Genomic DNA, 13,293 nt, shown 5'->3' with positions numbered 1-13,293 from the left:
TCTATGATGTCAGGTGTGGCATACTTTCATTATCTCGACACTTAATAATCACAGAATGGTTTGGTTTGGAAGGGACCTTAAAAGACCATCTAGTTCCAACCCACGGCCATGGGCAAGGACACTTCCCCCTAGACCAGGTTGCTCAAAGCCCTGTCTAGCCTCACCTTGAACACTGCCAGGGATTAACCTGCAGGTTCTTTCCTTGAAGACATACCCAATGTCAGAATTATGCTTTGGAAGACAAGCTATTTGACCTATCTGACAATAACTGAACGAAATGCAGCGCGATATAAACACTTAAGCAATTAGTTTAAATGGATCTTCCTGGCCTTAAGTTTCATGCATTTGTAGGGATTTGCTGGGTGAAGCTGAATATATAGGAAAAAAACAAAAATGAAAAAAACATGTATTACAGCACTTATGAAGTTACGATAAAAAGAAACAAAATACCTGAATAGTTTGATTCCTTGGTATGGCTCTCGTCATCTAATGAAATCAACCTTGATTTGAAAAAAATAAGAAAAAATTGGGAAAATAATTCTAAGGCTATAGAATAATAATATTTTTTTCTCTTTTTGGTCATATCCTTAAAGAATCATACCAGTAACAAACCAACAGTAATTCAGATGGACTCTTGCATTTGCTATATATGCTGGTCTTGTTAACTTTTAATGTTTTGTTGGCAGAAGTCTGCTGAAAACCAAAATTAGATTGAAGACTAACAATCAAAACCTACCACCCTTTCATTTTTAATCTAACTAAATCTCTGTAATGGAAAGTACAGTGTAGTCTCCTTTTCCAGATTTGGTCTTTCGTAACTATCATGGAGGTGATATAACTGTTTAAACAAACAAAAAAAAAATCCCTAATTAAAAGTCAACGTTCAGGGGAGTTTTGTCCCATGGCAGCGATTTCTAAATAAATGGAACAGCAGTGTTGATGAAAAAGCTCCTGACAGGAAAAAAAAGCTGTGGTTTACATGCAATTCTTATACACAGGTAAGTACTTCAGTAAAGAATATGTGCTTTCTAACTGCTGTTACTTTGTGTAAAGCTATTCAACCAGTAGGGAAGGAAGCAGACACAAGGCTGATGTGGTGAGGAGGCCTGTGCAGGCACATTCCTCCTACCCTCTAACAACAGGGCAGGAGGAGTCACCTCCCCTGGTCCTGAGGATAGACTTGTGGCAAAGCAGAGGAAAATTAGAGTCAGGCCAAATTTGAGTATATGGAATGTTTACTGTCAATGGAAAGTTTGCAGATTTTAAAAGCTTTGTTTCATGTAATTCTTCTAGAATCTTAGATGTTTATTTATGGTTTATTTTAGACAGCAAAATGGTGACCTATTTTTTTCCCCTCAGTTTTATGACAGACAAGGAAAAAGATAATCTGTAAATACAATTACAACCATGACATGTCATCTGATGCATTTGCTAGTAGGTGCCAATGCACTCATCTTGCATAAATCATGAATTCACTCTAGACCTTTATATTCAACACTGAGGAAAACAGTTTATGAATTTACTTACTATTGTCATTTGAGATGCAGCAGATTCAAGGAAGTGCTGTGGAGGCAACCACCTGCCAAACACTACTTGGCCGAGTCCTTTTTAATCTTAATAGCACCAAATCTGACCAATTTATAGACTGGTTTTCTCAGTGATTTTGAATCTAAACTAGCAAATAGGACTGGAAAACTGAACTCTTTAAAAATCAATTATAAATAGCTGAGCAAAATCCACTAATCAGTCAAGCTGTTCTCTGCTTTTTGACAACTGATCCTTTGCTGGGTACTTCATTTAACCAAGGATAGTCAAAACAACAGGTGGCAGCAGGATTATATCAATGTTGCATCTCCTCGCAACTGAATCCTGATGGTCCCATAGGGGAGGGATCACATCTCATTCTCCTGTTCTCCTCTCCCCGTAGCAGTCCATTCTTAAGTCTCTCTCACCTCAGAGCTACAGGTAACTCAAACCTCGATAGCATCAGCTCACTTAGATGTACTTTACCCTAAGTACCTACTGCTTCATTGGATTACTAACTGATGCTGTATACATTACAAAAACTAATCGCTGCCCAAAGCAATCAGGAATCCATATCCTATTCCCAGGTGAAAGGAGATGCTGCTGAAGGGAGAAATACAATGCTCATATCTCTTCTCCCATGTGTAATTGTTTATCATTTCTTTTACTATAGAAAAAATGAAGCAAAAGCTGAAAAATAAAGAGAAGGCTAGGAAAGAAAAAACATATAAAGGTTTAATGGGTCTTTTTAAAGCTCTTAATTTCACCATAAAATTTATTAGTTTTCATGTACACATTACAACATTTCAGGAATTCTTGTATTAAGCTTCCTATTAGCTAATGTGATCAGACTAGCTGTGTTTGTATTTCCATTTATAACTGTTTGGTGATCTTAGCAACCAGAAAGCAGATTATAGACAAAAATACTTATTCATCTATAGGCCATGCAACTTACTGACTCTGCTGATCTTGTACTGATTTAGTGCTCTCAATCTGCAGGTCCTCCTTTTCTGCTTTTTCTGTTAGTTTATTCACAGGATCTTGTAAACTCTAGATCATAACCATAATATAAATGAAGAGAAGAAAACAAAATAGAATGTGTGTCATTTAAAGCCAAACCAAACTACAGAACCCACATTAGTAATAATGGTTTTGAGCTGTATCAAAACTGTATCTGACTCAAACAAGCAACATAAAAAGATGTTAAAAGATACTCAAATTGAGTTACATGAACACCTTTATATAAATAGGTAAGGCTTGAATACTTCTAAATTCATGTTCTGTTTCCAGTATTTCTATGCAAAACCATCTATACCATGTGCAAAGCAGGCACAGACAGCATGTTTCTGCCATTATGGGGGGTTGCCTCTATTTCTTTTTTCCTCCTTTTTTGCCCCTCTGTCCCCTTTTTTTCCCAAGATAAGAAAAATGCATTCTTTATATAATTATTCCTCATATACTGCTTCTTTACTTCTTCAGTCTCTTTTTTCCTGACACAACTATAGACAAAACCTTGGCAACAGCAGTGTAATGGGAAGGTACTATTTGTATCCTGAATCTGAAAACAAGGGTTAAAATCTTGGATGATTACTTAGAGGCCAGGTGTGGTATTAGGAAACCCTACTGTCCCTTTGCAATCTGAAAGACCATGCTACACAATATGCAGTTTCCTGGTTAGCATTTTTATAACCAGAATTTGGACATGTGAACAAGCAGACACATACAGCATTATAGACCATCTCTCTGAGATTACAGGAGTGATACATACACTACTGGTTGTCCCTGTTATACGTTAATTAGTACTGCTGTATGAAAAAATAAATAACTGAAGATAGTAATTAAATAATCACAGATGTTAGCAATGTGAATATTTGGCTTTATCAAATGGTTTTGCTGTGAAGGTAAAAACATGTTCCTATTTCCAATGTCTAACTCAGTTTCTGAAAAATAAAACCACGTTTCATGTGCATAGTCCTGACTACTTGTAATTGAGTTTATCTCACTGATATTCACAGTAGTGCATCTCACCGACCTTCTCCCCCCTCTCCCCAAAAAGCTGAGGCTAAAACAAAGAAGCCACCTTTTGTGCAGAACTTAATGAACACAAAAATGTAGGAGGTTTAACAAAATGGTAGTATGTTTCATCGGAATAGTAAAACAAAGGAAAAACTGTGGCTGATAAATCCATCTCATCTATTAAATAAAAGATAGAGTCCCCAGCCCATCTGTTACAATAAAAGCATGCCCAGGCATGTCACAGGTCTTGTTTGCACTGCCCTGTCAACCAGGATAGATGAATCCCCAGTAGGGGCATTCCAGTTTCTGCTTAGCTCAGTACTTGGCTGTATGAGGCTGTATGAGGAAATATATACTTCAGTGTTTTAGAAACCAAAGTAATGGACCTGTTGTATACTACAGTTGCATTTTTTTCCTCTCAGTATGTTATTTTTCCTATCTAGAACTAAAGATTAATTTGTCATAAGCTACTTCAGCACTGCAGATATCATGTGTCAAAAGACAAGGTATCACAAAAGCAGCAATAGTAAACAGAGGCATTAAAGAAATTTACCTTATTCTGTGATTGCCACTTTTTTTTGACACTAACAGTGCTACCCAGAATCACATGTAAGTGTACTTCTTGGATTCTGAATAATGAACACTAGTCACCTCAGGCTAGATCACCTATAAACAAGTATGTTACTCTTTAACTGAATTTGTACTGGCTATTGATTAGACTCCACTTCTTGTACCATTAAAATGGATGGGAATTATTCCATTGACTCCATGAGGACCTGGATTAGAGTTCAAAAACATAAGAATATGCACTATACCTGTACAGAAGTGCAACGCAGAGAAAGACAGCAGAGGTTTGCATTACAGGGACTGTAACCATGCATTACAGGCACCTGAACCATCTTGGACACCTTCATAGTAGGACACACAGCCCACTGTAATCAGGAGGAGATGGTGCAACAGTTGTGGTGCTCTGCCTGCCCCTAAGTATAGCAGCACAGGGCCTGCCCCAAGAAGGGTATAATGGTTTTGAATAACAAACAGAACTACTTTAACCACTGCCTAGTTATTCAAGTTAAATAAAATTATCAGAATTAAAATCTTCTGCATCTTCACCAAGAAAAATACAGAGAAACCAGGGTTCTTCTTTAAGGAACTATATTTTATATGCTTCCTTCATGAGTATTTCAGGAAATACATATTTAAAGGACTGTGATCAAGCTGTGATATAACAGCATATAGAAATGGAGTTCACAAGTACCTTGGGAAAGAAACAGCATGATAATAATGGCAATTATTATTTCCTGTATTAGAAAAATAAACATAGTGCTGAAATATAGCTTCAGTTTCAATGGAGTTTATGATTAAAATTGTTAAAAATCAGCAGCTGTATTTTAATGCAATAATTCAACATAATTTAATTCAGACAATATTCCTCATATTTTCAATAATGAAATTATTTTCTTCTCTCCACATCTTGATGTGTACTACAAACTGATGTATCTTGTTTAAAAGATTTAAAAGGGCTAGAGAATCGGTATGAAATAAAACCAAGTGTTAAAAAGCCACTGTCAAATGTTTTCTAAACATGAACCCATGGTAATGTGATCACTGCATACAGTGTACACAGAAATCAAACTGATAGTCTCTTACTTGTTTCAGGTTCGATCAGAAGTCTTATAACCTAGAAAGCATAGTGATTACACAAGGCTGTAAAGACACAGACTGAGTTCACACAAAAGGAAGCACACTTCAGTTGGGTGTATGAAGCACCCCTGAGTGCTCACATAGACTCACGCAGACTTTGTTGTGAGCTACACCAGTATGTGGCTTAAGGTAGGATCCTTGCATATTCAGAAGGCTATCTTCCTAGAGTTGTTGTTTCTCTTTTACTATAAAAATCAGGGAAAGACCATACACACTAGCAGAGTTCACAGTCATTCCTTCTGTTTATCTTGTCCATAGAATCATAGAATAGTTAGGGTTGGAAAGGACCTTAAGATCATCTAGTTCCAACCCCCCTGCCATCCACCCCCCCTGCCATGAGCAGGGACACCACACACTAAACTATGTTGCTCAAGGCTCTGTCCAACCTGGCCTTGAACACCTCCAGGGTTGGAGCATTCACAACTTCCTTGGGCAACCTATTCCAGTGCCTCACCACCCTCACTGTGAAGAACTTCTTCCTTATATCTAACCTAAACTTCCCCTGTTTAAGTTTAAAGCCATTACCCCTTGTCCTACCACTAGAGTTCCTAATGAAGAGTCCCTCCCCAGCATCCTTGTAGGCCCCCTTCAGATATTGGAAGGCTGCTATAAGGTCTCCACGCAGCCTTCTCTTTTCCAGGCTGAACAGCCCCAACTTTCTCAGCCTGTCTTCATACGGGAGGTCTAGAACCAAGTCACCAGTGACATTTTGCTTGCTCCTAGTACTCAGACAAAATATGCAAGCCATCAAGGGCTTCCTCTGCTGCAGAGTTAACTCTGGTTCCAGCTCAGGCACTATTCTGTGGCTCACTGCTACTCACTCACAAAATTCCTTCACGTGCATCTGGGCTACTTTCAAGTCAAGCCAAGATCATCTGGACTGCACACAAAACCTGTCCTCTGCAGTTAAATCACCAGAGTGTTGACAAAGCACTTAGCTTGCCCACAGTTTCCCCCAAGTGCCTCGGGACAACTAATGTGCTTCCTTTTGACTGAGAAAGAATCAAAGCAACACAGTAAAGGCAGATCCAGGAGCCAGGGATACATCCCAGGACATCATGACACATGTGGAGAAATGCAATACCACTGAGGAGACAAAGGCTTAGACAGGTTTCATTTGGGGGAGAGCTGAAAGGGAAGAGGGAAAAGCAGGTTGTCTCAGAATTTCCTCACGAAGATTCATCAGGAAAACCCCAATAAACAGCTAACCCCTGCCCCCAAAACCCTAGAGATAGAAAATGATATGCAATGTTGCTGTGAGTAAAATCAACATGCAACAAAGGATAGGATTAAAAAAAAGAAAGGATACCAGACTGCAGCAGCAATCAGCATGAGACAACAGCATTGTAGTACCTGCTTGGACAGGGTTCTCCAAATCATGTAAGGAGCACAGCATTCCACTTTGCATAGAAATAAATGGATGCACTGAGAAATATGCCTTTTGGCTCCTTTACCAGAACTATTATTATTTCTATGCTCATATGAACTCTTCAGGAAGTTTGGTATTATACATTAAAATGTAAAAAAAGTAACTAACTATTCATTAAGTAACTAAGGTAAATAAATGGAGACAGAAATTTAAAAAGAGGTATTATTCCTGAAAAATAGCCTGCGAAATAAATTTGACTTCATGTGACATACAGTAATTTCAAGACAATGAAACTTTAAAGGCTTTACCAAACCAGCAGCCCATTATCTTTAATAATAAAGCAATGGATACAGTAACAGATACTTCAGATACTTTTACATCATGATACATAGAGTTGTTAGCACATTAATAATCATCTTTCATCAACCATGAAACTCACAGTTAGGAAATACAGCTGCAATAGCACAATTACACTACTCTTAGCATATACCCTGAAGCAAAGAAAACAAATGGGCTGTTTTTCATTAAGGGAGTTTTGGCAAACATCTCTAAAGACAATGTTTTCTTTCCAGAAACAATCCCGAGAGGCTATTAAGAGTCTCTTTCCTGAGGTAAACCTGGTACATGAATATATTCATACTACTAAATACAGATAGTAATTTCCCAGTACATAGCACCTTCTAACTTTTCAGGAAGACAATCTACATCTAAATCAAGTATTAACAGTTTCTTTAAATTCTTGTTTTAAAGTAAAATGCTAATCCTACATACACATATGCTTAGTTCAATTCAAAAGGATCACTTGTATCAAAAGGTGAATTAAGCTGCTAGATTGATACTGGAATCATAAAAGACAAAAATTATTTGCAAGTATCAAACTAAAAAATTTCTTTTAGGAAAGATCCCTTTTAAAGATATAACACAGAAAATATTCTAAGAGGGGTAACTCCCAATTTAATGTAGAAATGGGCACACTGAAATACTATATGTGTGTTTTAAGCTATTATATATTCTGATTGTATATTTTTAAATGTGTAAGGCATCTTCATTTGGTGTATTTTTAGACCAAAAGTCTATCCATCAGAAACTACAGTTGCCCTAGATCTCCTATAGACATTTATTAAACTTCGTAAAAAAATAATACCACGTAATCTCAATGTAGAATTATCTTGCAGCTCCTTCTTAATATATAGTTACTCTGGCATGAACATACGATATGACTGTGAGGGATCAGTTCCCTAACCACAAACATCTATTGTCATTCCACACCCAGGTCTAGCAGAGGAAACATGGGATTCATGGGAGTCCCACACCCTTCAGAAATGACAAGTGGAGGTGAGGTGACTTACCCTAGTGAGGCACCTGAAATAGCAGCAGATGTATTTTCTTAGGCAACAGAATATCACCTGATGCAACCACCATATTTTGATTTAATCTTCTCAGCAATCATTTAATATAAACAAACAGAAACTACTAATTGGGGGAAAAGAGATCATGGAGGCGCCTTGGTATAGAAAATAATCCCATGCTCTAGATACCAAAAGAAATAAAGAACTAAAAGGCAGTAACATAGTCTTATTCCCAAGCAGCTGTTTTGTGAAAGCAAAGACTTCCATGAAATTCTGCAGAATGAAACTACCTGTGATTAGCATCATTTCTCAACATACATTTCACTGCAAAACCAGGAAGTCATATCTTTTCAGTGCAGGAAGCCAGCAATAAAGATGGTTAAGATTTTCATAACAAAGTTAGGCTGCATCCTAAACACACTAGATTCACAACCATTATTACGGTTACCTTTTGCTTCAAGGGTGTGTTTGTTACACATGTGTCCACTCAATACAGATTGTATTTCTTCATCATAGATTCCCAATCTAATTTCAAATTCAGATCATACTGAAATCTTTCACAGAAGGAAGCTCAAAAGATAACAAATACCCCCAAATCTCTCTCATCCCCTATCACAAGGGTATTTCACTCCCCAGGACAGGTGAATTTTCTGTACAAGTTTCTCTCCAATGTCCAAATTTTACTATGCTTTTTGAAACATCATACATCTGTTCAAATAATCACATTTTTATATATAAAAGAGAATACTCAGCAACAATATATGCTACCTACACAAATCAGACTGAAATTGGTTTGTATCAAAGCAAAGAGAAAAAATTCCTCAGGAAACTTCTAACACTGGGAAGTTATGAGAATGGCCCAGCAGCATAATACCCAGGCTCCTGAGCAGGACTGGCCATGCAAAACCCAGGCTGTGAACTAGACATCGGAAGCAATAGTGGAAATAAAGGGGATTTTCTTTTCTGGTTTGGAATTTAATTGGTAAGTCTGTAGGTAATTACAGGCAATGTCAAGATAACTATGCCCTAATGTCTCCTCCTGAAATCTGGACATAAGCTCTAGCTGAAACCCATCTTCCATTACATGCTACACAAGAAAGCAGCTTACAGTTATATTAACTTCACAGCAAATGAGGACTTCTCCTGCAAGACAGGATTCTTAAGAGGCTGGGCAAGATGAAACAATTTATAAGCCTCTTCATTTTTATCCTTGGTCAGGAGAGATTGAGCTTGACATTTGTTTGTTTGGTCTATTGTGATGTTTCATGCTGCAGGAGTAATAGTCTCCAAAAGCTCTTTATGCACTTCAAAGTTCAGAAACTGCTCCCTCACAACCCACATTCTAGAAAACAACTTTAAATATAGCATAGTCATGTACAAACAAGTTTGGCAGTCTGGGGTGAATTAAACCATATACCTTCTGGTGCTTCTTTTCCAGGAGCTCTGGGGTAGCCACAGGCTATATAGCATATATATATATATATAGCTCATCTTCCACTTCTACGTGTCATATGTACAAGCATTTCATGGATTGAGGCTATGACTTGTAATTGTTTTCAAACTGGGTTGTCTCTCCAAGCAAGCAGTGGTTTTGCTGCAAGCCATTCATTCCTCACTTTCCTTCCAGTGCTAATCCTTCCCTCAGACCTCCTTCAGACAAATGTTATTTTTCTCCCATGCAAATAGGATCAGCCAATCACATAGTTATTATGTTGCACAAAATATGGGATAATTGGAAAGATGGTAATTTTTTTTTCCACTGTTTTCCCATTCCTCTACTGAACCTCAAACTGCAAGGGGCGAAGCAACTATGCAGAGGCAGGCATAACCAGGAAAATACACAGTGCTAAGTGATGATTTTTAGATACCTGGTGAAACTGAACTCAGACCACAGTCAGATATTGCATCTAATTCATACTTAAAGATTACAAAGAAACAGCAAATACCACTAGTCAAGCAAAACTATTTCCTAGAGCAGTTAAGGGTTAAGAAGTCTCAGTACAGGTGTGGAAAGCCTTTACTCATCCATATTTAGTCCAGCAAGGTGTTCTTAAAGAGTGTGAGTTTTTAAGAACAGATGCAAAAGCAAAATAGCATTAATTCACTTGCAGGATTTTGGAGAGTAACATAATTCCCTAATTCTGCTGGACTGTATGATTCTTTTGGAATAAACAAACAAAATCCCAGTTAGCAATTAAACACATACTTAAGTGCAGCCCTGAATAATGTCTTCCTTCAAAATGGTCCTTAGTCACTGCACTTTACATGCAGTTTTTGATCCTACTAGCCAGAAGCGCATTAAACAGAAACCCCATGTTTAAATGAAAAGACAGGACAGGGATAACATTGTCAGAAAATATACGGACAAATATACATCCTTGTATGATCTCTTGTTCTCATTGGGCAAACAAATATATCTCACTATTCCTTACCTTTAACATAGTGAATTCATATGGCTGGTAACCTTTGAAACTTTCATGGATGGCTGCCATTGTGTGTGAAGTTTTTTCCCAAAAATGAAGAAGGGTTATCTGTAAGGTAGGATAAAATTTCAATGCAATGCTAGCTTTAACACCAGTCTGCTTTCAGTCCAAATCTCACATCTCCCCTCCAATAGTAGTTACATATTCTTACAGTTGAATATTGCCATGGTAACCTCTTAAAAAACATACATTAACAGTAAATCTTTCTTTTGGAGGTCAACATTTTCTTTGGATACCTGATATGTTGTTAACACATGAGAAAGGAGGTTGCATCTGCTCGCTCCCAAGAGATCCACTTTTTGACAGACATCAGTTTTCAGTTTGTCAAAGTTGAGTTTTGCATGTCGCACTTGAGCTTGAACCTTCAAACAAAAGGACAATTTGTTCATGTAGTGATTTTTTTTTCCTCTGTTTTTCATGAAAAAGCAAATGAACACAACTTTTAGGCAAATCAGACAACCGAGCAGACTTAATTAAAATTTATGTAGAACTTTAATGTAGCATCAATCCCACTGAAAATAAGATATAGCAGGCTGAGATACGCTAAAATATGCTGTTGCTATCTTCTATGTTACTATTTTTCTAACGTATTCAGTGAAGAAATTTTGTTTCTAACCCCTCTTTGTAAGATTAATATTAGTATTAAATATATACCGATAAGGTAATAATTGGAAAATGTATTCATTTTGGTATCCCTTTACAGAAATACCAATTCAAAGGTTGACCAACAAATTTGGAACTAAAATTTTACTTCATAATATACAGGTGCTCAGGCAGAAATGTCTCCATGTACCTATCACAGTAGGAGAGAAATGACACTGACAAACTTTAAAGTCAATCTACAACTCTTGTTGACAATATAGCACGTCAATAACTTTGAACTGCTACAAAAATTTCACTTATTGAAGTTATCCTTCTAAAACAGAGTACTTTTCTTGTAAACAATTTCAGTTTTAAAGGGTTTTAGTTTTTCACATTATTCTTCCACCATCTGTCAAGTAGATACAAGACACCCTCTGGTACACAAGCCGCACATGTTTGACAACACTACTGGTATTCTCATGGTCAGGTATCAGGGTAGAAAGTTGATGTAGGCATTTATACCCAGGATCCCTGTTTTTATGACAGCTTTGGATGCAACTTCTTTATACCAAAATTTGTATACAAAATTTATTTTCTTCCAAGGAAATGTGAAACAACCAAACCACAAACATCATAATATTCCTATAACCCTTTCACAGTTACAATAAAGTGTTTACCAAAAAAACGCTTCACAGTAGAAAAAACCCCACTTAACGCAAATTAAATATATTCCTTTCCTTTTCTGGCCAAACTCGGAGAGTAAGGTGATTTTGTTTAGAATATGCAGACTCGATCACACAATATCTGACAAACATGTATGCTCCTGATATTCACAAGTGCAGCAAGTGCCTGTGCCTTGTGAAGCAAGGACAAATACATACCTCATAACGCAATCCAAAACGTTAAGGTTACCATATGTCTAACCTCATTTTCCCAAATTCAGGATATATGAGACTTCCAACCAGCTACAAACCGAGCACCACAAATTCATCAGAAGACCTAATTACACAAATTGTGGGACTTTTGGGATGCTGGATACGTGGCAACCTTTTTTTTCACTGATCAGATCAGCTCTGCAGAAGTAATATAATAGGGCTGTACATATCATAGGCCTGGTACAGGGAAGAAACTACTGTAATTTAAATTTTCTGATAAATGCAGCATCTCATCTATGAGACTTTAATTACAGAAAATGATGCCTACAGAAAAATTACTTTTTTTTTTTTTTTTTTTTTAAATAAGGAAATAGCAGTGATACTCTACCTTTATAAAATAGCTTTTTGGTTAGCCTATTCATCTAGAAGGGGAAGTCTTCCAGTATAACTCCACACATTACACCAAGCTATCAATCAACAAATCTTGAGTTCTGGTAATAACAATCATGTCTCAAACTTCTGACCTGATCCAGTGCTTTAACCACAAGACTGTATCAACTTACTGACTTGCTTTCTTGTTTTTGCGAACTGAAGAGTTTCAAACTAAAAAGGGGTGTCTAGAGCTGGAAGAGTTCTTGGGTAGTTAGGAGATGTTTTGGTGAGGTGGAGACAGATTTGAATTCCATCAGGAAGGAGGAAGTTGCTCCCATTGCTTTCACTCCTTAGGCATGACAAATGCTAAGCTATGATATAAAAAGCAAAAAGCAGCTACTGCCAAGATATCCCCCTACAAAGTACAGTATTTTGTGAAAAGCCTTACCCAGTTGGAACTACATGGGCATGACCTGAGGCTGCCCCTTACTTCAGGGTCCTCGAGGGACTCTACACTACTACTTTTAGCTTATTCCTGGTGGAACCCCAAGCAAGACACTGTGCTATCCATGCCAGCAGTTCCACCCCACACAAATTGTCTAGTCAAAACAGCAGGTGGGTGAAAAGCTTATCGGCTTCCAAAATTAAGCCGCAATGGAGGAGAATGGGAGCAGTGGCAGGAGCGTGGAAGCTTTATTCAGTGCTGGATAAAACACCTTTGTCCTGCACTAGGTCCTTAAATCCTTTATTTGCTTTTAGCTGACAGTGACTGAGAGCACAGATTCAGTCTAAAAATAAGAATTGTGGGAAAAAAATTAAAAAACAAAGCAAAAAACCAAACGGAAACCCAATGGGCCTGTGCAAAAAGGAACTTATAACTGAAATCCAAACATGAGATTACCTGCAGCTTTTGCCAGAAAGAATTGCTACAACACAAAGGTATTTAAGTAAGAGATGTTGTAAGGTTTTGAAAAACTTAATGAGACTGAAGACTAAATTCTGATCTCAGTTGTGGCTAA

General features: G+C 37.4%; 1 protein-coding gene across 1 annotated transcript in view; it reads right to left on the bottom strand.

Annotated features, from left to right (window-relative positions):
* Nucleotides 1-13,293, bottom strand: part of ICA1 (islet cell autoantigen 1, 69kDa) — a 59,766-nt gene that overhangs the window by 14,624 nt on the left and 31,849 nt on the right. The window contains exons 6-9 of the mRNA XM_010019092.1: nt 10,682-10,807; nt 10,395-10,493; nt 2,480-2,574; nt 451-500 (exon numbers count right to left, since the gene is read on the bottom strand). Of these exons, the coding sequence (XP_010017394.1) occupies nt 451-500; nt 2,480-2,574; nt 10,395-10,493; nt 10,682-10,807 (370 nt within the window). The remainder of the gene's footprint in view (nt 1-450; nt 501-2,479; nt 2,575-10,394; nt 10,494-10,681; nt 10,808-13,293) is intronic.

This window comes from Nestor notabilis, unplaced genomic scaffold, assembly GCF_000696875.1.
Source record: "Nestor notabilis isolate BGI_N333 unplaced genomic scaffold, ASM69687v1 scaffold15767, whole genome shotgun sequence".
NCBI classification, from domain to species: domain Eukaryota; kingdom Metazoa; phylum Chordata; class Aves; order Psittaciformes; family Psittacidae; genus Nestor; species Nestor notabilis.
This window is presented reverse-complemented; position numbering and strand designations above follow the sequence as displayed.